This window comes from Marmota monax, unplaced genomic scaffold, assembly GCF_021218885.2.
Source record: "Marmota monax isolate L192 unplaced genomic scaffold, Marmota_monax_Labrador192_F-V1.1 WCK01_AAM20220418_F8-fsc01277, whole genome shotgun sequence".
In the NCBI taxonomy this organism is placed as follows: domain Eukaryota; kingdom Metazoa; phylum Chordata; class Mammalia; order Rodentia; family Sciuridae; genus Marmota; species Marmota monax.
In genome coordinates, this window is record NW_026694666.1 from 43,492 (window position 1) to 70,866 (window position 27,375).

Genomic DNA, 27,375 nt, shown 5'->3' on the forward strand with positions numbered 1-27,375 from the left:
TTATTCCCAAACCCAATGTTGGATTCTACGTTCGTCACCCATAAATTTTCCACACTGTTAAGAGACGCCAAATACCTGTCACTAATGAGCATGCTAAACCTGGGCTTGTTCAGTAATTACACCATTATACAATGGCCATATGGTTAGGGAGAGGTATTTTCCTCTGTGGAAAATTCATATATATATTTTACTACAGAATTATATGCATCGTAACAAACCTGGTTCAAGGAAGGAGAGGAAAAAATTGTGAAATACTCTCCCGGGGTGAACTCCACAGTGGAAGATCCAACTGACTCACTTTCACAACAGGGAGGAACCATCTCCGTGACTTTTTTGCATACCTAATATTCTAGGTATGAGACATCATAATTAATTGTGTGTTCGGCTAAACTGGGTGGCCATTAAAGCCGAGGTTGCCAAGCAGTTCTGAGAACAAACACATCATACGACGCCGTTTTCCTATTTTGTGACAAAGGTCTAGAAAAGAAACACATAATGACTCCTTGTGGGCGAGGTCCTCGTTAGTTATGCTTTAATTATTAACCCAATTATATGGACCAAGCAATAGGTGGTGACTTAGCTCCTTGACTGCCACTTACTTCTTACTCTCTCAGCTATCAGGATAAGGGATGGGACATGCTTTAGGAGCAATTTAAGGAATTGGTTCTAGAATATACTCGGCTCATTCCTCCATAGCTTGTCTTTCTGAAACTCTGAGAAAGGGCTTCAGGGTGTGCAGGAGAAGTAGTAATGTACCCCAGGACATTGTGATGACCTGGATACACTAGAATAAGGCAGTGAGGGAGGAATCACCCAGAATAGGGCCTGGCTCTGAGTGTAAGCCTGGGTGTCCCCAGAACAGTGTTAAAAATGCTACATTCCTCATTCTCAAGTTCAGAAATTCTTGGGGAGAATTTTTATTAAAAGGTGAATAATTTTCTTGGATTGGGTGGATTTTCTGGACACCCCCACACACACACACACACTTGAGTCAAGGATTTGGACTTGATGCTTCTAGAAGAAACATTTCTTCCCTTAGATGCCTTTCTAGAGTTTTTTTTTTTTTTTTTTTTTTTTTTTTTGCAAAATGTTGCTTTCTAGAAAGAGTCATGCCATTTTCCCTAGAGTGATTGGAAAACCTATCTGATGTGATACGTCTGACCCATGAGGGTTGGACTTAAAGGGAGAAGGACCTGGCATTGTGGACAAGAAAAGAAAGAGGTTGGTCGTGAGGAAGAGTTGTGACCCAGAGAAAATGGACTTTCTGGGCCTCTCTGGGAAGCCACATTGATAGGAATGTGGTCCAACTGGAAGGTGACTGGGGAGCCCCGTGGGAGCCCAGCCATGGAGGCTGGACCACTGTAGTCCAGATGGGGAGGTGTGGCTTCCCAGCAGCCCCACCCAGGAGAGGCCAAAGCTGCTGACTGCATGCCCAGTACCTGAGTTAAGGCTGCTTTTGAAACAAATTGGGTCAGGACAGACATGTCCATTTATGTCCATAGCATATGTAAACATGCACATATGTGTATTCAGCACATGTGTATCATACTTTCCCCATGGGCCTGACATGCTATTGCTGTCACAGACTACTTCCCATACATGCCTAGGTTGTCCCAGACTCTCTCTTCTGTTCCATTTGCCCTTCCAGTTACTCATACATCAATCCTATATTGTTTCAGTTATTACTTCTGAATCCCTGATTTTTATTTTTATTTTTTTTAAATTTTTTATTTGTTCTTTTTAGATATACATGCCTCTAGAGTATATTTGGACATATTATACATACATGAAGTATAACTTATTCTAATTAGGATCCCATTCTTTGGGTTGTACATGATGTGGAGTTTCACTGGTGGGGCATTCATATATGAACATAGGAAATGTATTCCACTGTCTTTCCTTTTCCTATCCTGCCCCCTTCCCTTCATTCCTCTCTGTCTAAGCCAGTGAATATCTATTCTTCCCCCTCTCCCCCATGTTGTGTGTTAGCATCCACATGTCAAAGTTTCTACCTTCTATTTAAATTTTGCGTTAGTCAAAAGTTTGCTTTTCCTTCCAAAAGAAAGAATGCAAGTTTTTTCTAAAAAAAAAAAAAAATGTTAATTTACACATTTAGACTTTGTGCTATAGAACTACAGGCTATTTGGGAATGTAACATAGAAACAGTACCCTCTAATAGGGAAAAAAAATCTAACCATTATCTATTCAAATTATGGAAAATTTCAATGTCTGTGGTGGTCCATGGCAGAATTATTTTGAAGAAATATGAAGAGAGCCCTCTGCAATGTATATATTAGCACATGATGTGGGTGAACACCTGCCTCACACCCAGGTGTGCCTTTACACAGAATCACTACTGCCCTGTGATCTTGCTACCTCTCCTTAATGAAGTCGCATTGTCAATAAAATGCCACATTTCTCCCTTCATCTCAGATGGCTAGCCAAGATCAAATAAGCAAGTACCTTCTTAGCCTGCACTGTCCAATATAGCAGCCAATAACATTAATTGGCTATTCAAATTTAAATTAAGCCAGGACTAGTGGTGCAGGTCTGTAATTCCAGCTACTGAAGAGGTTGAGGCAGGAGGATCACAAGCTCAAGGCTAGCCTGAGGCTGGCCGTATCAAAATAAAATAAAAAGATCTTGGGATGTGGCTTAGTTGTAAGCACTTGTCTAGCATCTATGAGACCCTAGGTTCCATCCCCAGTACAGAAAACAAAATTAAATTAATTAAAAGTAAACAAAATTAAAATTGCAATTCTTGATTCACTGTCAGGAGCCATCCGTGGGTCACAAATGGGTCACCATGCATGGAAGCCGCATGGATAGAGATATCTGGTGTCTGGGAATGGCTGGTGGACATTTCCTCTGGTCAATTGCCCAAGGACAATGTGAATCTCTTTCCTGCTCTGCCGTGGCCCACACAGCACCTGAGATGGGTGTGTCCTGCCAAGATGTCAATCAACATGCTGACTGCAAGACATCTGGAAATAAGACTCCACTCTTGAAACCTTATCTCTGCCTTTGATGTACCTCCTTAAACAAACCACCAGAGCCATTTCCCTTTGATCTAGTTCCTCTGGAACCCATGTGACTAGATCTCTCAGGGGCTTCACATTCTGTAAATGTATTTCTGACTAATGTGTTTTCTTACTTACCAATTATCTGAGATTGTAAATTTTAAGGTGGCTTGGATTCCTGGGCAGAAAGAAGGACCTCTTATTGAGATGCTGGCTGTTGTTCCCCCCCTGCCAAAAAAAACTCACCTTAACCTCTTTGCAAGTGTTCACCACCACATGGGCCTAGTGGCTGCATATCCCCCTTCAAACCCTGATTCTTGCAATCAGGTTCAGACGTGTTGCTCAGAAGTAACAAGCATGAATTTATTAGGAGGATAGGAAAGGGGAAAGGGGGACACCCTCAAAGGGAAGAATGGGTCCTCTCAGAGGGGAGAGGGACTGTATATTCCTCCTGCCCTCCACTATTATTAGGGATCCCAGTGCAGTTTTTAGATTCCCACCTAGGCCCACTTCTTGACTTTTGAATGACAGAAGGATGATATCAGACTTTCAAGTCCCCACTGCCATATTGCACAGAAAGAGAACATATTTCCATCATTGTAGAAAGTTCTACCAGGCAGTCCAGTCCTATTTTCAACAATAATGCCTAGGACAAATACAAGTTATCATTGTATTATTATCGCTGTTGCTGGAGGTTGGTATTCTCACTTCCACATAAGAAGAGGTACAGTCGCACAAACCCACACACCAAAGCACAATAGTGTGGGGCTGCCTGAGCACTAATATTTTGTCACTGAGTCTTATGTAGATGTGAAATTAATGAAAGCATAAATTAAAACCTTGAAAAATAGGAGCAAGAGTCCACAAATTATGGCTGCATGGTTTTCTACGAATATAAGTGTCTCGACCACAAACAGCTTCATGAACATTCTAATTATGGCAAAGCAAAAAAAAAAAAAAAAAAAAATGAGTACGATACTATTTTCCTATAAAATTGCCAACTTATATTAGCATTTCTAAAAGAGCATGTCCTCTTCTGGACTCTAATCTCTTTCACTCATGTTCTCTAAGATTAGGAGTCGGGGCTGAGCGGGAGGAAGGAGCAGACATAGGAGAGATGCAGGAATGAAAATCCCCGGCTTACTCTGGCATGATTCAAGAAGAGGACAGTTGGGAATGACATGTGCCCCTGCCCCTACCCCGAGGACTTAATTACAGATAATAAGTTCCCATCTTTAGGGATACTTGTATTCTTAATGGCATTTGGGGGCCTGCATGTTCCCTGCAGATGGCAGGTAGTTTGCTGAGGAAATGTAACATATCTCATCAACTGAATCCAGGCAGGGTTGCAGGTAAATTGCTTTTGTAAAGTGAAAGCAAGCTGGACACAGTGGTGCACACCTGTTATCCCAGCAATTTAGGAGTCCGAGGCAGCAGGATTGCAAGTTCGAGACTAGCCTCAGTATATTATTTCAAAAGTTAGAAAATAAAGAAATCTATCCACGCCACATTTGTTTTGGATGTGCCCGTGCTTGTATATTGCTGCTACTGCTGTTTTTAATGGTTCTTACTAAGGTTTAATTAATCAGAGACACATTCTGATTTTGTCATTTTCATTATAGGTAATAAATTAGGTAATAACAATTTTAACTCTCTTGATTTAGTGATTTTGAATATATATATATATATTACTTCAAAAGTTAGAAAATAAAGAAATCTACCAATAACATAAAATGCTATCCACGCCACACATGGCACTCTGATGGACCACAGTGTATACCAGTGACTGGTGTAGAGAATAGACACTGGCAGTAAATTTTTACACAATTTTCAGTGATTCTACCAATTCTGCAGGATTAGACACTTCTTGCAGCCCTTGACTTAACAGCTGTAGATGAAATCTCTCTAGCAACTTGCATACCAAGCTTCCCCTTCCTGTACAGAAAGGATAGTGGATTCTCTAGAAGGAGGGTTAACCAATCCTTCTGGCCCTTAGACACAGCATATAGAGTCCATGGTCACTTAAATATCCTGTGAAAATATCTTTAGTAGTTATTTTGTTGTTGTTGTTGTTTGATTTAGTGTGCCCAAGAACATTTACTTTTTTTTGTTTTAATTAGTTATATGTGAAAGTGGAATTCATCTTGACACATCATACATAAATGAAGTACAAATTCTCATTCTTCTGGTTGCACATGATATAGAGTTATTCTGGTCATGTAATTATATTGTAATGGGCCAGGCTATATGGATAATAACCAATCAGACTCCATTTTGCCCTGAGACTCCACATCATGTAAGAAATGCTTCTCCCAGGGAAATCTCCACCTCTACCCATCAACAGTTGCTTAGCATAGCATGTTTGGCAACACAAAATGTCAATTCTTACACAATGTAAAAGTGTTTTCTTTTTGGTTCCCATTTTTCTTGGACAGTGTGTTCTGTCAAAGATTGATTATCTAGATATTAGTAACCATTCTTTAGCATGTACATGACATTTTTGTCCATGCTGGGTGAACAAACAACAACAAGAAGTAGTAATATTGTCTTTAAAGTTACCAATGCAGTTTCGTTTCTAGGTCATCAAACAGTTGTTGAAAAAATGTGAATGTCTATAGAATGTCTACTATCCATTGTTTCTAGGATTTTTCCTCAATTGAAAAAAAAAAAAATGATACTGTTCAGTGCACTTCTCTGATATCTTTGATTTTAAAAATAAGTAAATTTTATTTAACATATATAGAATTAATTTTAAATAAGTTTGTTAGAGACATCTAATTGGCTTACAAAGTTAAAATGTTAACTGCTAAATATAACATCAAGTACTCTTGACTCCTAAATTTTATAGGGTAACATACTTAAACATTAAATGTGTTTTCCTAAATTGATAAATAAAAGAATTTAAAATTACTTTGTGTTGTCACTAAAAATGTGTTTTTCATTCTGCTTATGATTTTAGATCTCATGACATTTGTTTATGGTTTTGAATTATACAAACAGCCACTTATTCTTTAATGTGGTTTTGGACTACAAGAAGTGTACTCATACCCCGGGTGGGGGTTGAACGGTATAGACTTGCAGCCTACCTATCCCTTGGATGGTGGATCTGGACTACCAGCTGGTGAATAAAGTTTCCATCTCCCACTTTAAAATCAACTCAGTAATTTATTGCAATGTCACCTTTACAATATATGCACATAGAGTAATAATTTGCAATTCATTCTGCTCTTCTTCCTCCCTTCATACCCCTCTCCCCTTTCACTCCCCTTTGTCTAATCCAAAGTATCTCTATTTTTTCCTAGCTCCACTTCCTTATTGTGCATTAGCCTCCACATATCAGAGAAAAACATTTGGCCTTTTGTTCTTTGGGATTGGCTTATTTCACTTAGCAAAATATTCTCTAGCTTCATTCATTTACTGATAAATGCCATAATTTCATTCTTCAAGGATGAGTAATATTCCATTATGTATATGTATTACATTATCTTTATTAATTCATCTCTTGAACAGTACCTAGTTTGGTTCCATAGTTTGTAACTGCTTTGCAAATATAACCTCATGACATCTTCACCTTATCATTGTTGAGAAGGTTCATTTACTAGGCCCATTTGCTGGATGAGAAAACGGAATCTCAGGGAATTCCACCTAATTATTCAGAGATATTTTGTAAAGCAGAAATACAAATCTAGTTCCATCAGCACCCCCAATGCATTCTACTTCTACACAGTTCATGGCTGACCTTATCTTACCCAAATCTTACCCACAATCCATGCTGAGCAGGTCCCAGAAGGAAATCAGGCTGGCTCTTCCCAGAGCCCTCTAGACAGAGGTTGGCCTCCTCCACTCTTAGTGTTATTTTTTCTCTGATTGCCTGGCTCCTCTCCAGGCTCTTCAAGCTGTCCTCTCCCATCTTTGTTGTTCAGTGACATCACCTGTCATTCATGTTTTTATAGACCTCTGAGGAAGAGAAAATCCACATGGATTTCAGAATGGCTCAAGATGTAAATGACTGGTCATAATTGGACACCCTAAAAGGGGATGGTATTGATGGCACAGGGGTATAAATCTCATGATGGGCCAGAAAACTCATTTACAGAGCAGCCAAAGGTTTATGTAGATCCATAAAATGGCCACAAACCAACCTGAACATCTAGGTAGTAACTCATCTGGAGCAGTCATAACCTCTTTCTGCTGGAGAAATATCAGTGGCTTCTTTTGGAATTGAATTAGGTGTGAAAAATAGCTCCTATGCCATTTGGCTAGGAAAAATGGTAATGATGATGAAGGTGATAATGCAATAGCTTATATTCATAGACCACTTTGCATACATTATTTCATTGAATATTCACAAAGTCCTTTCACTGACTGTCCTAGTCAGTTCTAGCTGCTACAACTAAATACTCGAAGCTTAAGAAACATTTATTTCTCCCCATTTGGGAGGGTGGGAAGTTCATGGTCAAGGTACTGATAGATTGAATTTTTGGAAAGAGCCCTCTTTTTGCTCATAGCTGGCTGCTTCTCACTGTATTCTCACTTGGTGGAGAGCAAGTAAGTCCTGGTCTCTTTTTCAAATTCTGAGAACACTAATCTCATCTTGGGAGACATGCCCCCCCTGGCCTATCAAAATCTGATTAGCTCCCAATGGCCCCACTTCTCATGCCATCGCATTGGCATTAGGGCTTCAACATAAATTTGGAGGAGACACAAACATTCAGTAGGGAATGCACTGTGGAGGCCTGGGCATATTCTGTATCTTCTCTGTGCTTCTGCTGCCTCATAAAGAAAAAGGATGGTAATAACTCCTGATCAATGTGCATGTTGTGTGTGTGTGTGTGTGTGTGTGTGTGTGTGTGTGTGATTACATTGAATTAAAAACAGGGGATTAGATGATATATGCAAGTAATCCTCGATTTAAAAAAATGAATATACAAACACAGGTATCAAAATAAAAGCTGAAACTAAGTTTAAGAAAAAATTTCAGTTTTGGGAATAGAACATTTTATCCTCTTCCTGGGAAATATTGACTTTTTTCCTGATGATATCAACTTTTTAGGAGATCTAATACATATTTATGAAATTTAACATGATAATTTAGAAACAATGATATATGCTTATATTATACATGTATTACTTTATTCTGATTCCACATTTTAGAAATCATTTTTTAAATAAAACTCATCATAGTCCTCTCTAACATTGTTTTTTTTTTTTTAACCCTCTCCAAAACAAATTTGGAGTCTTAAAGGCAGTTTCCAGGACTTGGGTTCTGTTCCCTCTAAGGCGAAGGAAAGACAGGTCCTTGTGAATCAGGATGATCTTGACAAACCACAGTGAGGCCTTCATGTGGCTTAGTATATTTGCAAGTTCATCCTACAGGTGTATGTTTGCGACCACCACAATGTGTATTCCTTTTAAATGACTGAACAACACTTGTACACAACACTATCCATAGACTCAAACCCAAGGCCACATTCCAAGGAATCCTAGCAATCTGTACTTTCTATCTGATCTACCCTAAGCATGAATTGCTGACTTAATAAGAAATAAAAGAAGCAATAAAGACTGTGTTTACCTTTGTTAGTAGAAAATAAAGAGGTTGGCCAACCTCATACTCCAGGACCACTCAGGTGTGGCCCACATTTGGTCACCCTGTCCATCAATATAGTCACTACCCTGACTCCAGAGGCAGGCATGATCTAGGAGGGTGTCCATTTTTGCTCCCTATGCAGCAGGAAATGGTGACTGAAAGAAGAAACTGAGAATTTCCCAGCATGTAAGCCTGTGGGGAGGCCTATGGTGGGGGACATAAACCCATATTAAAGCCATTTTCTCAAAAGCCATATGATTTCATGACACTTGGGAAGTGAAGGAGCTTCTGGTTCTGGCCACTCCAGAGGAAAGTTCAAGATAAGTGCCAATTCAGCTGTGTGGCATGAGGAAGGACCTATACACTGAGCCCCAGGACCATGTTCTTGGCAACCCAACTCCAACTTTGTCACCCACTGCAAGTCTGTGCTTCACTGGCCCATCTGGTGATTCATTACTTCCAGGACCCTGATTCCCAATGCAGCCTACTGGGCAGCACCTTGAACTGGGTTCCGAAGGATGCAATGCCAGGAATTATCCCACCAGGAGAGATGACCACTGCCACAACCTCACCCAGCGGCCTTCACTGATTACTGCAGGTCCAGTGGACCCAGAAAAGGCCATGGACAATGGAAGGGGCCCAAGGAGCACCCATTTGGGACAACAGTTCCAGGTGAGGCTCCCTCCAACCTCACTCCTCCAGGTCCACACTCACTGATATTTTGCCCAGTTCAGAAACAAGCCCAGAACTCCACCAGTGAGGAGGTGGGACAGTTCATAATAGCTGAGCATGGAGGAGCATGCAGGGCTGCTTAGTGGGTTATGGGAAGCTTGAGCTTGAAACCTCACAGCTAACTCTGGCAGGGTGCCCTTCCATCCAGGAAAAGCCAAGACCCATGACAACTGGAACCTTCAAAGAGTGAATGCTGAGATTGGACTGGTGAAAGGTAACGTATCTTACACTGTAGGAACAGTAGGAGGCTTAGTATTGTCCCCAGAACAGCTAAGCAATGAAGACAGTCAAAACAATGGAGAGCTGGGGTTGTGCCTCAATTGCAGAGTGCTTGCCTAGTACGTGGGAGGCACTGGGTTCAATTCTCAGCACTGCACAGAAATGAATAAAGGCCTGTTGACAACTAAAAAAAATAAATTTAAAAATTGGAGAATCTTGATAACCAAAATTCAAAGAAAGCAACCCAAATATGAATAAAACTCGATTTTGTGAGCACACAGCTGGGTTTTTCTGGTTTCCACAAAAAGAGAAAGGACTGTGCACAGAGGGTAGCATTGCCTCCCAGCCTGCCCTGCTGAACCCCTCAGCCAGACTCTGGGGGATGCCTTAAATGCATTCTCAGCAGCTGTTCCATCCACTGTTCCCAGAGGAAGTGCAGGAAGACACACAGGCCATGATCCCAAAGCTGCCACCACCTGCAAATGCTGCTCAGCCAAGAAACTTGCCCCCCAGCAGTTCCCCTTCTGACTGGCCAGGCCCAGGCAGGACAGAAGACAGAACTCTGACAGCTCAGGGGCGGGGCCATGGGCTGAGGGATTCTTGCCATTGCAAGAGCTCCTGGCTGTCAAACTAAGCCCCGCCCACCCTCACCATAGCAATGCTAGATACAAACACTAGCTCACACCTTCAAGGGAGGACAAGGTGTCCTTGCCTCACCCTAGTCCGCACGTGCTCCACGCCCCAAGAGCTACCCTCAACCTGCAGCAAGAGCCTGCTCAGCCCTCTGACTGCCCCCACGTCCATCGGAGTTCAGCCCATCTGTGCTGCCATCCCGGCTGCCTCTGGGGAGGGGCAGGGTCGTTGCACCAGTCTGAGGGGAGAGATCCCTGGCCTTGCCATAGCTGCCACCCCTCAAACCCAGCATCTACAACCCTTCCGAGATGATCCGGAAACCTCACTGGGTCAGGAGGTGGACCAGCGGGATCTGAATCACATCCCAGTGTCAGCACTCAACAGTCCCCCAGGACCCACGCACGCACCAGGCACGCAGTTCCCTTGCCTATTTCTTCTGCATCTGGTGCAAGCACGCGGACTTTGCACGTGCATGCAGACTTTGCACGTGCATGCAGACTTTGCATACGCACGCGGAATTTGCAGGCGCGCGTCCGTTGCTGGCGCAAGCCTGCCTCTTGCCCAGTATTGACGGTTTCCCTCACGCGCTCGCCTGTTCTCCACTCATTCCTTCCTCAGCCACGCCCTGGCGACAGGTCTGACAGCCATTTCGCCTGAAGCTGCGTGAGCAGCCGAAGAAGGCCTTCTGCGATGGCCGCTAGAATTACCCACTAGCGCCTTCGCTAAGACTGCCATGGAGACTTCCCACAGCAAGTGTTGTCCCTCACCCCTGCCCCCGGCGCTGAGTGGCAGAGACCTGCCAGAAGGGTCCCACAAGAAGCCCGGTCATGGGCCTCGCCGACTTCCCTCTACTGGTTGGCCACTAAGGGCTTCCTGGGCTGGTGGCACCATTCGCAGGTCATCTTGCAGGTCATCTTGCCGCCATCCTGCAACTGCTCCTCAGCGGTTGCGAAAAGTGCCTGCTCGGTGCTTTTCCAGGGTCCTGCGGACCCTTGGATCTTTTCTCGGAGACTTGGATATTGCCTCCTCCCTCCGCATGCCAGGTCTCCTGAGGAGGACGCTGCTGTCAACTGCAGCTTTCATGAATTCCTGCATCCCAGGCCGCAGACTCAGACAGCCGCCTTGTAGGGTGCAGGGGCAGGAAGTTGCTCCTTGCCAGCTTCCAGCACCCCAAGAACCCTGCCCAGGGAGGACTGTGATCACAGCCCCTGGAGACAGCCCCTGAGCAAGCAGAGCACCCTGTAGATAGAGAACATCAGAGGGGGCGCCCTCAGGTCACTGGGAGAGCATCTGCTTTTAGGCCCCTGGGGGCCCATAGCGGTGTGCCTGCCTTTGTGCCCAGGCCTGGGCCTCTGTGGAGAAACCTCTGCACCCAGAGCTCCCAAGACAGAGCTGAGAGCTCCCGGGCCATCTGCATGAGCTCCTGCCCCAAAAGAAACCCCATCAGCAGCTCCTACAGCTCCACACGAGGTCTCCAAGCCCTGAAGAGGAGGGCTCCAGACCCACCCAAGGGGGAGCCGCCCCTGGAATGTTCTTCATCCCCAGGGATTCCCCCAAAGAAGGCCCAGGGTGAGAAGGTGGCAGAAGGCAGGGCGGGACACCCATTGCCCAAGAAGAAGTCCTCACCCACAGGAGACACCAGTAGGCCACGGAAACGCAAGTTTCCTCTCCTGCAATGCCGCCGAGGGGAACCTCTGAAGCTGCCACCACCTCTGTTAGTGGCCTGTCCAGTGGCTGCTGAGGACCTAGACAGGGAGAAGAAGAAAGCTCTGCAGCGCATCAACCATCTTCTGATGGGTGAGACCCAGGCCAGCTTCCGGAACCATGAGAAGTAAGTTTTCTTGTTTAATCAACCCTATCCATGGTATTTTCTTACAGCATTTGTTGTTTCTTCCTAGCTACATTCTATCTTAGGTTTCCTGTGAACAGAACCAGAGATGGGAAGTTATGTACTGAGGATATGTTCTCAAGCAGTGAGTGAAGAAAGCAAGATAGGAGATGTTATGTTTTCTGTATGAAGTGTCCCCCAAAATCTCTTGTTCATGCAGAAATGTTCAGAGATAAAATATTTGGATTATGAGAGCTATAACCTAATTAGTACATCCAATTTTGAATGGAGTGACTGGGTAGTAGCTATATGCAGGTGGGCATGGCTGAAGAGAAAAGACTCCCACCCCAAAGACTCCCACCTTAATTGTAACACACAAGTCTCTCTCCTAATCAAGAAGAGATAATTTTAAGAAGTCAGCAAAATATCCAGAGCACTCATTGTGCTTTGAGCTCCTTTTTATTGTAAAGGCCAGGTTTCTCTTTCTTGTAAGAGTTAGGCCTGCAGGGCTGGGGTTGTGGCTCAGTGATAGAGCACTTGCCTAGCACATGTGAGGCCTGGTGTTCAATTCTCAGCACCACATAAAAATAAAGGTATTGTGCTCATCTACAACCTAAAAAAAGTCTCCAATCAAGTTTGTTGATGTGCGAAAATTTCTGTTTTCTCTGTAAAAAATTGTGAAACCTCTATCCAACCTATGAATGTGGAAAAAAATTAAGTTATATTAAACATTGTGCTGTGTAACCACCCACTGAAATCTTAGAGAATTGCCAGATCTGGGGTCCAGAGCTTGTTTGGTGTTAGACCCTCTGGATTGCTGCAGCTTAAATAAATCTGCTTCCTCCAAATTCCTCAGGTGTCCAGACTCATCTTTCCTGCTTGAAATGCTAGAATGTCCTAATTCTTGAAGGGCCTGAAGAGACAGTCTCTCAGACTCTGTCACAGTATGAATTCTAGGAAAAGTAATTCATCACAATGAAACTAAATTCAGGTTTTATTATAGGGACTTCCTGGATGTAATATCAAAGTTGCATGGTAAAACTTGTATACGTCTATTGAGTTGCAATAATATACCCCATAAAGATATATAAATGATATATGTGAAAAAAAAATTTAATCTGGGGGAAAATATGTTTTGTGAGAAATCTAAAGCCATGCTTGCATTTTGTGTTGTTTTAAATATTATGCTGTAATAATATTATATTTTATTATTACATTTTTAAATCTGAAAAAAACATCAGAGTTTTGTACCATAATATTGTCAAACAGGGAAAATTTTGAATCAGGCGGTATAGCGATACCAGACTTCAAACTATACTACAGAGCAATAGTAACAAAAACAGCATGGTACTGGTACCAAAACAGGCGGGTGGACCAATGGTACAGAATAGAGGACACAGAAACCAATCCACAAAACTACAACTATCTTATATTTGATAAAGGGGCTAAAAGCATGCAATGGAGGAAGGATAGCATCTTCAACAAATGGTGCTGGGAAAACTGGAAATCCATATGCAACAAAATGAAACTGAATCCCTTTCTCTCACCATGCACAAAAGTTAATTCAAAATGGATCAAGGAGCTTGATATCAAATCAGAGACACGCCGTCTGATAGAAGAAAAAGTTGGCTACGATCTACATACGGTAGGGTCGGGCTCCAAATTCCTCAATAGGACACCCATAGCACAAAAGTTAATAACTAGAATCAACAAATGGGACTTACTCAAACTAAAAAGTTTTTTCTCAGCAAAAAAAACAGAGAGGTAAATAGGGAGCCTACATCCTGGGAACAAATGTTTACTCCTCACACTTCAGATAGAGCCCTAATATCCAGAGTATACAAAGATCTCAAAAAATTAGACAATAAGATAACAAACAACCCAATCAACAAATGGGCCAAGGACCTGAACAGACACTTCTCAGAGGAGGACATACAGTCAATCAACAAGTACATGAAAAAATGCTCACCATCTCTAGCAGTCAGAGAAATGCAAATCAAAACCACCCTAAGATACCATCTCACTCCAGTAAGATTGGCAGCCATTATGAAGTCAAACAACAACAAGTGCTGGCGAGGATGTGGGGAAAAGGGTACACTTGTACATTGCTGGTGGGACTGCAAATTGGTGCGGCCAATTTGGAAAGCAGTATGGAGATTTCTTGGAAAGCTGGGAATGGAGCCACCATTTGACCCAGCTATTCCCCTTCTCGGTCTATTCCCTGAAGACCTAAAAAGAGCATGCTACAGGGACACTGCTACATCCATGTTCATAGCAGCACAGTTCACAATAGCAAGACTGTGGAACCAACCTAGATGCCCTTCAATAGACGAATGGATAAAAAAAATGTGGCATTTATACACAATGGAGTATTACTCTGCATTAAAAAATGACAAAATCATAGAATTTGCAGGGAAATGGATGGCATTAGAGCAGATTATGCTAAGTGAAGCTAGCCAATCCCTAAAGAACAAATGCCAAATGTCTTCTTTGATATAAGGAGAGTAACTAAGAACAGAGTAGGGACGAAGAGCAGGAGAAGAAGATTAACATTTAACAGGGATGAGAGGTGGGAGGGAAAGGGAGAGAGAAGGGAAATTGCATGGAAATGGAAGGAGACCCTCAGGGTTATACAAAAGTACATACAAGAGGAAGTGAGGGGAAAGGGAAAATAATACAAGGGGGACAAATGAATGACAGTAGAGTGGGTAGAGAGAGAAGAGAAGAGGGGAGGGGAGGGGAGGGGAGGGGGGATAGTAGAGGATAGGAAAGGCAGCAGAACACAACAGACACTAGTATGGCAATATGTAAATCAATGGATGTGTAACTGATGTGATTCTGCAATCTGTATATGGGGTAAAAAATGGGAGTTCATAACCCACTTGAATCAAAGTGTGAAATATGATATATCAAGAAATATGTAATGTTTTGAACAACCAACAATAAAAAATTTTAAAAAACAGGGAAAATTTTATTGATTAGAACATATGCTTTCCTGTTTTTAGAGCTAACAGTTGAATTAAAGTTTTGCACCAGACACCAACTCCATCAGAACCTCAGTCTGGTGAAACCACATCTCTATGTGTGCCTGGCTCTTTGCCACCTAAAAGATATGAGCCCTGAACGAGGGTGGTGGGACCTGAATTCCAACCCGCTTAGTGCTTATGTTTGGGCCACTTGGACAGCTGTGCTCTGCTTGAATTTCTTCTCTGTGAGGATTTGTGTCCAATCTGCCCACGGGGCTGTGCAAGATCAGTGAAGAACTTCACCAAGTTTTAGGAAGCCTGGTTGCTGTACAGTGTGAGGAGGGACATCCTGACAAAGGTAGCTCTGTGACTGACCCCCACCCTCTTACCTGCTTTCCTTCATGGTCTTTGTGGAAGGCAGGAGGATTTTGTTCATCTGCCATGCAGCCTTCCAGCTCCAAGGCAAAGGGACCCTCCTCTGACCTCTACCTGCCAAACCAAAGAAGGCCATTGTCAGTTCTCTCAGTGGGTGAGAGATGTTAGATCGAAGTTAGTAGTGAGCACTGAAATGCAAACAAATAACAGCCAATGTCATGGGTTTTCTTTATGTTGCTCTTAAGGCTTTCTTTAAATTACTTTTAAGGCAAGTGGGTAGGCAGATAATGCAGAAAAACAACAGGTACACAAATAATCAGAACAAAGAGAGTCAATTAAGAATTACACCAAGAAAGATTAATGGGGCTATTACTAACTCTTGTCAGGGTCATTTGGGGTCATTGTGAAGCTAGAATTTATGGTCATAAGTGTCTCAATAAATTTCAGAAGAGACATTTTCTTAGCATTACAGGAGAAAAAAGTTAAGTTCTTTCTGGTCATTGACCCCAATACTCACAGTAACATAGTATTTACTTGTAAATTAAGACCCCCACTTAATATGATGGCCAATATGACAGTTCTGGAGAAGAACAACTAAGTAAAAACTCTACCCCTTGACATGAAGGAGTTGAACACCTGATTGTCAAAAAGTGGTGAATGTGGACCCAGTTCTCAGGGCAACCATAAAATACCAATGAATTTGGAGACAGGACTCTTTCCTTCATTGTTCTCTGCTGGGAGTGAACCACTGTTTGAAGAATGCTCTTTGTTTGAGCCTTACTTTATTTTTACTTTAAGAAAAAAGTTATCTTGCATTATCTTTGGTTTCTGACTTCAAATTTTCTTTCTTTGGAACACAAGACCTGAGGTTTGGAGTTTCAACTCCCCACTCTCCAGTGACATCTAATCAAGTGCCTTGAATCCGATTGACAGCCATCTACAGGAAGGAATTTAAACTTCACCTTATTCCTCTCCCAGCTTTGGTTGAGATTATGTCTAACTTAGCCTCTGATATCTTACAGTTTGCTTTAGTTTCTCTGCCTACACTTTCCTCTGCTGAAATCTCTTCCATATGTCACACCCATGCTTTATCTAATGTCAGTTATGTTGTCACTGTTCATCTTTTTTTTCCTCTTAATAACAGTGACATTTTTTTTTCCTGATGACATATAGATGTACACTTTCTCTTGCTTTTTGTGGCATTCTTTTGAGCAAGGCCATCAGAGAGGCAATGAGGCTCCACTGTTATGGCTGTTGCCTTATGGTGTCCCCCTGTCTCTCTTCAGTATTGGGCATCACACCACCATTTTTATAGGTTACTTCCAGAATCTGGAGGGCAATGAGTTAACCACCTTTATCTACTTACAAATCTTCTCATGGGGCACTAGTTGAAGATCCCTCATAGCTAAGAAATATATTCTCAGTTGGTATCTTTTCTTCACCAAAGTGGTATTTATGGTCCTTATTCTATAGTGCCTTTGCATGGACCCAATGTCCCCTCACATTTATTATTCCAAAGGAAAGCCAAGGAATACAATGATTCTTGCTCTTTTCTGTGTCAGTAATCCTGTTGTTATTTTGGGACTATCTATGTTTCCAATAGAGTGACACAAAAACTCTTGGTCCCCTCCCCCACTTTTCAATATCATGCCCATCCTACTCTGATGAGGCCTTTCTAGTTCAATGAGTCAAAACATTACTAGCCTAGGGACCCCCAAACCACACCTTCCTTCCTCTCAACAATGTACCTAACACTCATCTGCCAATATCAAATTCTCCCACTGTCCTCTGTACCCACCATTACCTGCTCCCATTCCTGCAACCCTATTTCCCTCATCATGAGTCTGTCCCTATTTAGCCTACTACCAGTTTATACACATTACAAGAGGAAAATGGAGAATATTGACTGGTAAGAATGCAGGTACCTTTTTCTATGCAAGATCTAAAACAGGCCCAACAGGATTTAGGAAGATTTGCTGATGACCCTGATAAATATAGAGAGGGATTCAAACTCAGGCCTTGAGGTAATCTGGAGAGATATAACAATAATTTTGAGTCAAACTCTAACAGAGACCTCAGTTTGCTAAGGTTTGGAGGATGATTTATATTTTCCTAACACTTTATACCTTGTGGGCCCTTCTGCTGTTCAAACTGAGCATCCTCTTTGGACTTATGATGAATCACTTTGAAGGTGATACAGAGATCGCCTGATCATTTGTCTCAATTATAATTTCCTAGAACAGCGAGATGACTTGATCCAAAATATTTAGAAAGGAGAATGAAAAAAATTAGAAAAATAATCTGGACCTCTCAGCCATCAAAAATAAAAATGGTAAAGATGACAGGGAAAAGGCTGGGGTTGTGGCTCAGAAGTAGAGTGCTTGCCGAGCATGCAAGAGGCACTAGGGTTCAATCCTCAGCACCACAGAAAAATAAAATAAAGGTATTGTTTCCACCTATAACTGAAATATATATATATATATATATATATATATATATATATATATATATATATATATGAATGACAGGGGAAGCCTCCTTCAAACAAAATAGCCCATTGGTAATAAACGGATAAGTATTTTCTTTCTTCCTTCTTTTTTTAAAATATCTTCCATTTATTTATTTATTTATTTATTTATTTATGTATTTATTTATTTATTAGAAAGGAGAGGAGAGGAAGAAAGGTGGGAGAGGGGAGGAGAATTTAAAAAGCAAGGACAGCCTGTCTACTAATCCCTGCCAAGAAGCAAGAGAGGTGGGGTGTTGGCCTGGGTGGGTGAGAGTTCCAGCGGCCCTGCCGCTGCCTGGAGCCAGTGCCTAGGGAGTCAAGGCTCCCTGACCTGTCAGACCTGTCATCTGCAGCAGCCAGGCCTTGGCACAGCAGGGAGGCCTGCTGCAGAAGCCCATGCCATGCATCACTGCAGCTGGGTCCACAACCTCAATTTCTTTTTTTTTTTTTTTAAAGAACGTTTTTATTTATTTATTTATTTATTTTTTTAATTTCAATATTTATTTTTCAGTTTTTGGCAGACACAACATCTTTGTTTGTATGTGGTGCTGAGGATCGAACCCAGGCCGCACGCATGCCAGGCAAGCGCGCTACAGCTTGAGCCAAATCCCCAGCCCCCCACAACCTCAATTTCCCACTACTCAACCTCCATTGAGAAAATGGAAGTGGGGCAGACATGAATGAATGGTGGGAATATAGAATTGACCAATAGCATTAGATCATTTCCAAACTTGATTGGACAAAGTCTGGACCAATAGCATTGGTACATTTTTCAAACCCTAATTAGCATAACTTTGAGCCAATCACAGTGAAAATAACACAAATAACACAAACAGCAAATATCATGAAAAGTGGAGGTAGATGTGGAAGGAATTATAATGCTAGCTTTCTCATTTTTCTTGGGAGGAAGTAAATCAACACTGATTCACAATAGAAATATATGTTTTAAAAACATGATGATTCTGACCTCTTATTCTTCTTCATGATATATTTTCTCTTTCTTTGAAACATTTTTCTTAACTGACACATAGTAATTATTTGTTTATGAGGTACAGTGTGGCATTTCAATGTATATATATATATATATGTGTGTGTGTGTATGTATATATATATATATATATATATATATATATATATATATATATATATATATATATATATATAATGTGTAATGATTACCTCAGGGTGATTGGCATATCCATCACTTCAGTAGCGTGTGTAATATGACCCAGAGCCCAATGAAGGATAAGTACCCAAAATTTACAATGTTAGTTTTGGGTGGTGGAATTCCAGATAATATCTTCTTTTTGATTTGCATGACCTATTTGAATTCATTAGAAGAAGATATCTGAGTGAATAAAAAACTTTGAGATGCCTTCCTGCCTCCATCCCATCCTTACTTCAGTTTGTTTGTTTGTTTGTTTCTTTTTTCTTTTTTTTTTGCCATTTTATTCCCAGTTAGATGCAAAGCTAAGCAACATCCTGGTAAACACACTGGCCCTCTCTGTCTTTGACTGAGGTGGCATTCTGCAATTGGTCATACACATCTCCAGGCTCCCAGCCAGTTTTGCCCTATCAGTGATGAAGGCCAAGTGACAAAGGAGTTGGCAACCAGTTTCTACAATACCTAGCAGACTACCAATCCAAAAGAGGCCTCTTAATTAGGCACAGTGGTACATGCCCATAATCCCAGAGGCTCAGGAGGCTTAGGCAAGAGGATCACAGGTTTGAAGCCAGCCTCAGCAACTTAGCAAGATTGTAAGCAACCTAGTGGGACCCTGTCTCAAAATAAAAAGGGCCAGGGATATAAATCAGTGGTTAATGACTCTGGGTACAAATCCATGATACAAAAAAAAAAAAAAGAAGAAGAAGAAGAAGAAGAAGAAGAAAAAAACTCTTTCAAAGCCCTTATGTAAGGGCAGAACTTGTTGGGCTAGAATTAGCCTAGAAGACCATTCAATCTTAACTCTCATTTCATTCAGTTTTTTTTTTCACTTCTTTAATTTAAAAAAGAATTAACGCAAGTTGCCTAACATATGAACAAAGAGGGATATATGTAAGGAAATTTGCACATATCACATAGTCTCTCCCCTGTTGCATATCTATAACCTATCTTCCAGGAAATGTTGGGTATGTGATAACTATTCTCTATCGTCAAGAGAAGCTTGAGCACTTTTGTCCACTCTGTGTTGGTATTGGAAGCACCAAGGAAAAGAGAACTCAAACACTGGATACAACTACATTTGAGTCACAAAGCAAAGACAGGTGCAAGATAATTTTCTGCAGTAGCTACTGAACTCAAATGGCCAGTAGGTCACCGTTGGTAACCAATGTAGGACAACTGGTCTGCACACACCCCTCCTGTGCTGTAGCAGAATGCCCCACTTCAGGGAGATGGTAGTGTATTGGTCAGGGTTGGTCAGTTTTCATAAAATGCACACACTTGAGTCTCACCCAAGGCCCATGTGGATAGTGGAATTTGGGTTTCCTCTATGTGTTGTGGGCTGGCTGCAAAATACAGTTAAGAAAAGAAGGTGGTGAAAAAAACCACATGACACTGAAAGTAATTTTGAAAAGCAAGGGCAGGATGGCTCTTTGACCTTAAGGGTTGGGCTACCACACTGGAAAGAGAGAGTGCTTTATTATATGGGGCAAACTTCAAAGGTTTTTCTATAGAATGTTCTTCTGCCAAATAAGCTAGGCAGTGGGCTGTCCATCTCCAAATGGGTTACGCCCAACTCTGGAGCTACAAGATGGGTCTCCCTAGCCAAGGGAAGGCAGAGGTCAGTGCATTGAGCAATCCATTAACTGGGAGGAGCCACAAAATAGCTTGCAATGCCAAACCCATGAAGATGTTCAAATAGCTCAGGGGAGGCCCTCCACACTTGAGCAGAACAAAGAAATACACATTGAGGCTAAAATGGGGAAATGTGTCAGGAGCTGTGGTGTATGCCTGTAATCCCATTGACTCCAAAGGTTAAGGCAGAAGGATCACAAGTTCAAGGCCAGGCTTAAGCACTTTAGGGAGACTCTCAGCAACGGATCAAAGCTGTCTCAAAATAAAAAAATTAAAAAGAACGGGGTATGTAACTCAGTGGTAAAGCATCCCTAGTTTCAATTCCCAAATAAATAAGTAAAATGGGGGAAAAATATTTCCACACAAGGTGATAAGTTTAACATAAACTGTGAGCACTCTGTTCATAAGGAAGTTCTTACGTGGCTGAGAGGGGACCAAAGGACTATGCACATTGAATTGCCTTTCCTAACAGAAGGAACATGTGGATCTTTCTAGTGCTTTGCTTAATAACAAGGCTCACAGTATGTTGTTAATCCAACCTGTTCTGCATTAAAAGGGGGAAAAAGTCACATTACAATTTTATTAAACTGAGAACTAATACAGTATCCTGCCAAGTCTCCCATGATATGAGGATTATTAGTTTGTTTTTTCACAAAAGAAATGTAGTCTGTATCTCAGAATCAAGGATATTTGAGCTTTTAAGATTTTTCAAGTTAGGTGCCGCAAAGTACTGGTTTATTATAAAAGTAAAACCATAATACTCAAGTGGGTATTTTAAGTCAAAAGAAAATTACTTCTTAAATTTGTGATTACCATAATGTCAATGTTAAATATTCTCATTATCTCATTGTCTTCCTATCCAAGAAAGTTATTTGCTATTTTTATTTATTGAGAAATAAAATTTAAAAATTAAACCACATTTTTTTCAAATTTACTTCTCAGAATATGGCTGCATATCAGAATCTGAAAACCAACTCCAACCACAGTCAGCACTGAAAGTGAGTCTATTTCATTTTATTAGCTCCAAAATCCTATGCAAAGGCTGATCTTGTCCGGAATAAATATTTCCCAAATGCTTGTTGGTTCTTCCACTTTGTCTTCACAAAAATCTTTATGAAAGAGCTCTGTAGAGTCAGCAAAATGACTAAGAATTTGAATCACCTGACTCTCATATGATGCTTTCTGATAATGGTAACATTAGGGGATATAAAAATCAGAACAATCCAAGATTATGTTTAGCAGCCTAAAAATATTCAATTTAATACTTTGTTTAATTTCATTATAGGTCCTTCAGCATCAGTTAGAATCATTTCAGGCTCTGCGAATACAGACTTTGCAGAATGTTAGCATGGTATGGTTCTTTTCATCTCTCTATAGGATACATTGTGACTTAACATTTATCTTCCCATCTCCTAACTACAACTACTTAGCCAGTGGATAAACTGATGTAGAATTTAACATATCAGAAGCCATGACATAGTTCAAGCTCAAAATTGTTTTGAGGAAACTATATTCTCTCTTTTATACTTATTATTTGGATATAAGGCAAAAAGAAAAAGCATTAGCTGAGTTCTAAAGTGCTATTTATACACAGTCAACAAATAGGGACCCTCACTGAAAGGTTTAAAATATAAGTCAAACTGGCTTAGTGGGGGAAACATACTCTATTACCTCAAGTAACCAAAAATCCTAGAAATAGCTCACTTCAAGATGGCTTCATGTATATGATCAAGATTCATGAGGTTGGGGTTGTGGCTCAGTGGTAGAGCACTTGCCTACCATGCATGAGGCACTGGGTTTGATTCTCAGAACCACATAAAAAGAATATATTGAATCTATCTACAGCTAAAAATATTTTTTAAAAAAATTCATGTTATCAGGAACAAGTCTCACTCCATATCTTGCTTTCCAGGAGTGAATTCTCAGACTTGATATGGTAACAAAGGGATGCTAGGAGCTCTGAGACTTTATTCTTCCAGATCAGAGTGGAAAAGAGAAGAAAGCCATGCTTGTTCTCTCCCTTAACGGCTTAAACACCCAGTGTTCTTGTGCTAAGAGGAACTGCAGGGAAATAGAAGAGAAGACAAACTCTTCTGCAGAGTGATAGAATGTTCTGTTCTGTTCTGATGACAGAGATCAAAGATCTCATATTTACTAAATAATGTAAAAAAATCAAACACCTAAAATTATTTTAATATAGTTCATAAAATGTTACTGGTTCACTAAGTTATCTTTCTGATTTTGTTATTAAGAAAGATAAAAATTAGAACAATCCAATTTAATTTAATTTTCTTAAAGCCTCCTTTAATGATACATATTTACAATAAAGTAAGCACACTTAATTTTATATTCTCTGTGATGGAAAGAATTTTTATGTATAGAAAATGAAAAAATATGGGCTGGGGCTGGGGCTCAGTGGTAGAGCGCTCGCCTAGTATGCACGAGGCACTGGGTTCCATCCTCAGCACCACATAAATATAAAATAAAGACATTGTATCCACCTAAAACTTAAAAATAAATATTTTTTAAATGTAAAAATATTTTTCAATTGTAATATCTATTATTCCTATACATTTATAAGTTTATGAATCTGAAATTCTAACATTCTCAATTTATCTTTTACAGGTACAGTCTGAAATCAGTGAGATACTGAACAAAAGTATTATTGAAGTAGAAACCCCACAATTTGGCTCAGAAAAAAATCTAGCATTCAGTACACACACTGAAAAGAATTCGGTATGTTATTTATACAGATCATTCCTACATTCAGGTGCTTCAAAATGTTACTACTACTAGTTTACCTTCAGCTTTACATTCTCCCCCTCTTCACAGGAAGAACTGACTGTCAGAGACGAAAATAAGGAAGTTTCTATCCTGAAGACCTTAAAAGACGTACGTTTACTTCTCTACTTCTGCAGTTTCCTATTCCTTTTGGAGTCTGTGAGGGATGTTTGAGTTAGTCCAGATACTGAAAGATTTCCAAGTAAATTCAAATACAAGGCAGTTTGTATAGCCTCTCCATACACTTAGGATTGACCCAGTCTGAACTCCCTAGAGCAACAGCTAATCAGGGTGACCCTCACTGTGTCCATACTGATTTGAAATCACATTTTTTTCAGGATAGTTATAACTCTAAAATGACCTAAAACTAGGAATGCAAGCAGGAGTGGAAATATTTGCTTTCCTGAAACTCTCCCTTGACCTATCTATGACCTTCTCCACCTATTTTTGATGTTCTGTTGATGGATGTTAAATTTCTATTTCTGAAATTGAGGGGTTAGTCCATGTATCTCATCCCCTCAGGAAATAAGTGCAAATTCTAAACAAATTGAGGAGATCAGAATCACAGGTTAAATGTTGTTAAATTTTCTGGAAAATAAACCATACCTGTTAGGCTTTTTTGCTGTATAAAAGTAGATACCATGTTTATTTTGGTTATATAAATAAATCATCCACAAATTATTATCTTAATTTCTTGATCATATGGCAAATGACAGTACATTTATAGTGTGCTTTTATTGTCAACAGCCTATAGAGAAGCCAGAAGAAATCTTGTCTATGGAAAAAATTCATCATTTTGAGGATTCCATGATTCGTCCTTCAATGGATGAAAAATTCAGTAGCAATAATGTTAACAGTCTCTCTCAAAGTATAAATATTCCATCCCAGATGCAGTTCAAGGACATATTAACTCTTGAGAACTTGAGAACTCCAACAGATAATTCAGCTTCAAACATCATAATTATGAACCCTTCAGAAAATTCTGACATATTGAAGAATTATAATAATCAGTACAGTTTTCTACCTAAAATATCTCAAAATGTGATATCTCAAGCAGATACAAGTATTCTGGATAAATCCAAAATGGACATGCCTTTTCTGAAGCATGGGTTTTGTGAAAATTTGGATGATATTTGCTACTCGATTAAGCAAATGAAGGAAGAGCTTCAAAAGTCACATGATAGGGAACTGGCACTTACAAGTGAACTTCAAACCTTAAAAACCAACCCAAATATTCAAAGAAATGGGAACTATGACCTGTTCCCCATTCACAAGGAAAAAATTGACTTCACTAAGGAGGAAAGCATAGAAAGTAACTTAAATGAAGATATAAAATCAAAGAGAATTTCAGAATTAGAGGCATTAGTAAGCAAGTTACTCCCACTCAGGGAAACAGTGTCAAAATTCCATGTGAATTTTTGTAGGAAATGTAAAAAATTATCTAAGAGTGAAATACACAGGGGAAAAAATAATGAGAAAAACAATAAAGACATTCCTATCAACGGCAAGACTATTACAGATTTAAAATTCCATTCCCGAGTTCCAAGACATACACTATCATTCCTTGACCAAACAAAACATGAAATAAAAGACAAAGAAGGGAAACCATTTATAGTAAAACACGGATCAGTAGTAGCTGAAAATGAGAAAACATCTAAAGTCAATTCTGTCACTGAGCAGTGTGTTGCAAAAATTCAGTACTTACAGAATTACCTAAAAGAATCTATGCAGATACAGAAAAAAGTATCAGAACTGGAAAACGAAAATCTAACCCTGAAGACCAAAATAAAGCCTCTAGTCTTTACCACACAATCTCTGATACAGAAAATTGAAAGCCACGAAAAGCAACTGAAGAATTTGGTTGAAGAAAAAAACACTATTCAGTCCAAGTTAATTAAAGCAGAAGACGACAGCAAAGAATGTCTTAAAGAATTTAAGAAAATAATTAGCAAATATAATGTTCTCCAAGGCCAAAACAAAGTGCTTGAGGAAAAAAATAGTCAGCTTGCTTTGGAGAAGCAACAAATGTTGGATGCATTTGATCAGCTAAAAAGTAAGGAACATAAAATTCAGAACGATATGGCCCTTGTCACTAGTGAAAATAATAGAATGAGTATAGAAATGGAAGCAATGAAAACAAATATTCTCTTGATACATGATGAAAAAGACATTCTGGAGAAAAAAACATACCAGCTCCTCCAAGACAAAAGTTCACTTGAAAATGAGCTAAAAGAAAACCAGCTGGAGATCCTGCAGCTAAAAGAGAAGGAAAGACTGGCAAAAAATGAGCAAGAGTCGCTTCTTCAAATCTTAGAAACGATTAAAAATGAAAAACTGAACCTTGAAACAATATTACAAGATGCTACTACTGCTCGACAAATGATGGAAAGAAAAATTGAGACTCTTCAAACTTACCAAAATGCTTCAGAAGAGAGTTTTCTGAAAGAAATTAAAAATGCAAAATCAGAAGCAAATATTTATAAAAACAGCTTGTCAGAAATCAGCAAGGAATGCGAAATGTTATCAAAAATGGTAGTGGAAATTAAGACAGATAATCAAATTCTGAAAGAAGAACTAAAGAAACATAGTCAAGAAAATATGAATTTTGAAAACAGCCTCAGTCGACTTACTGAAGACAAAATGCTTTTAGAAAACTATGTAAGAAGTATAGAAAATGAAAGGAACACCTTGGAATTTGAGATGCGGAATCTTCAGCAAGAATATTTGAGTTTAAGTGATAAAATTTCTAGTCAGCATCATGACCTAACAAAAATGACTCACATTTCAAGACGAGAGAAATTCCATTTTGACAACTATAATACTTATGAAGACACTTCTAATCCTAGGAGTAGGCCTTTAGCTCATGATTTGAAAGGTATGTATGTTGTGGTAGATTAGTAGAGACGTGTCAAGAGTCTTGTAGCCTATTGGGCACTAACCAGAATACAGAAATAAGAAGGAAATTTAAGATGAATACCATTTAGGTTATGAATAACATTCATAACCAATTTACTATATAATGGAATTATTGGGGGATTTTGTGTTTTAAATGAAATTCATATTTTATTTATATTACTCATATACATTGAATATGCAAAAAGAATCTTTGGGCAGGGAGCAAGAGTTTTAAAATTATTATTCTGAAGTATTTAAGCATTCCCATTTAAAAAAAATAAATACTCTTTTTTTTCCCAGGAATTCCAAGTAAACTGTATCAAATGTTTCCATCCAAAATATGTAAATAAATTTCCAAAACTCAATGTTTCCAATACTTTTGTCCAAGTACTTTTTCCCACAGCATAGGATTATAATTACCTTTTAATTGATTAAACTAGTTTTTAAAATCAGAATTTGTCAAGAACTGTGAATAAACTGAGATTTTACCCAATTAGTAAGCAAATGTTAGCCTGCCACAATTTTATGGAATCTAGTAAAAGACATGAAACTCCTGGATCAGAGATAAAGAAAAGGTTTGTTATAATGATAGCAGTAGATAGAGTATTGACATTTTTGCATCATTTCTCCAAGGCTTAATTCCTGAAGAGAACTACAAAGTGGGCTGCATTATAGGAGAGAAACCCTGAGTTTATGAAAGCCAAATATTTTATAGTGTGCAGTAAGCATGACTGCTCTTTGCTCTAGATGGAAACACTATTTTATTGAGAGTAAGATTCCTAACTTGTCTCCAAAGGAAATACAAGCTGTAGCTTCCAAAGCTATGAGCAGAACTGTCCTTTGCTCCAGAGGACAGCACTCATTATTCTTGTCTATAAGCTATACAATTCCTTGTTGAATTTTGTCAAATGTTTTTTCTGCATGGTTTTCCCCCTTTAATTTATTAAAGGGTAAATTAAATTAATTTTGAAGTATTACATCAACCTTGCATTCCTGGATCAAGCCCCACTGGGTCACTTTATATTATTCTTTT

The 27,375-nt window shown here is 39.8% G+C and overlaps 1 protein-coding gene and 2 long non-coding RNA genes across 3 annotated transcripts; 1 reads left to right on the forward strand and 2 right to left on the reverse strand.

Moving 5' to 3' along the window:
• Positions 1 to 6,165: 6,165 nt before the first annotated feature.
• LOC131423355 (uncharacterized) lies at positions 6,166 to 9,552 on the reverse strand. The gene is made up of 2 exons (XR_009224792.1): positions 8,593 to 9,552; positions 6,166 to 6,977 (listed from the first exon to the last, which is right to left on the reverse strand). It is a non-coding gene; the product is annotated as an uncharacterized LOC131423355 (long non-coding RNA).
• Positions 9,553 to 15,015: 5,463 nt separating this feature from the next.
• Positions 15,016 to 17,709, reverse strand: LOC131423356 (uncharacterized). The gene is made up of 3 exons (XR_009224793.1): positions 17,487 to 17,709; positions 17,286 to 17,389; positions 15,016 to 15,474 (listed from the first exon to the last, which is right to left on the reverse strand). It is a non-coding gene; the product is annotated as an uncharacterized LOC131423356 (long non-coding RNA).
• A 2,462-nt stretch (positions 17,710 to 20,171) lies between these two features.
• Positions 20,172 to 26,692, forward strand: LOC124078508 (coiled-coil domain-containing protein 110-like). Its single transcript, XM_058572340.1, has 6 exons — positions 20,172 to 20,178; positions 21,609 to 21,664; positions 21,952 to 22,017; positions 23,292 to 23,402; positions 24,195 to 26,322; positions 26,643 to 26,692. Exons 1-6 carry the CDS (start codon positions 20,172 to 20,174, stop codon positions 26,690 to 26,692), a joined length of 2,418 nt encoding a protein of 805 aa, XP_058428323.1.
• Positions 26,693 to 27,375: the final 683 nt, after the last annotated feature.

Excerpts from the sequence above, each read along its gene's own strand:
- LOC124078508 (XM_058572340.1), top strand. Across the intron at positions 23,403-24,194 it reads CACACACTGAAAAGAATTCG|CCTATAGAGAAGCCAGAAGA; the intron begins GTATGTTATTTA and ends TATTGTCAACAG. Across the intron at positions 26,323-26,642 it reads TTTAGCTCATGATTTGAAAG|GAATTCCAAGTAAACTGTAT; the intron begins GTATGTATGTTG and ends TTTTTTTCCCAG.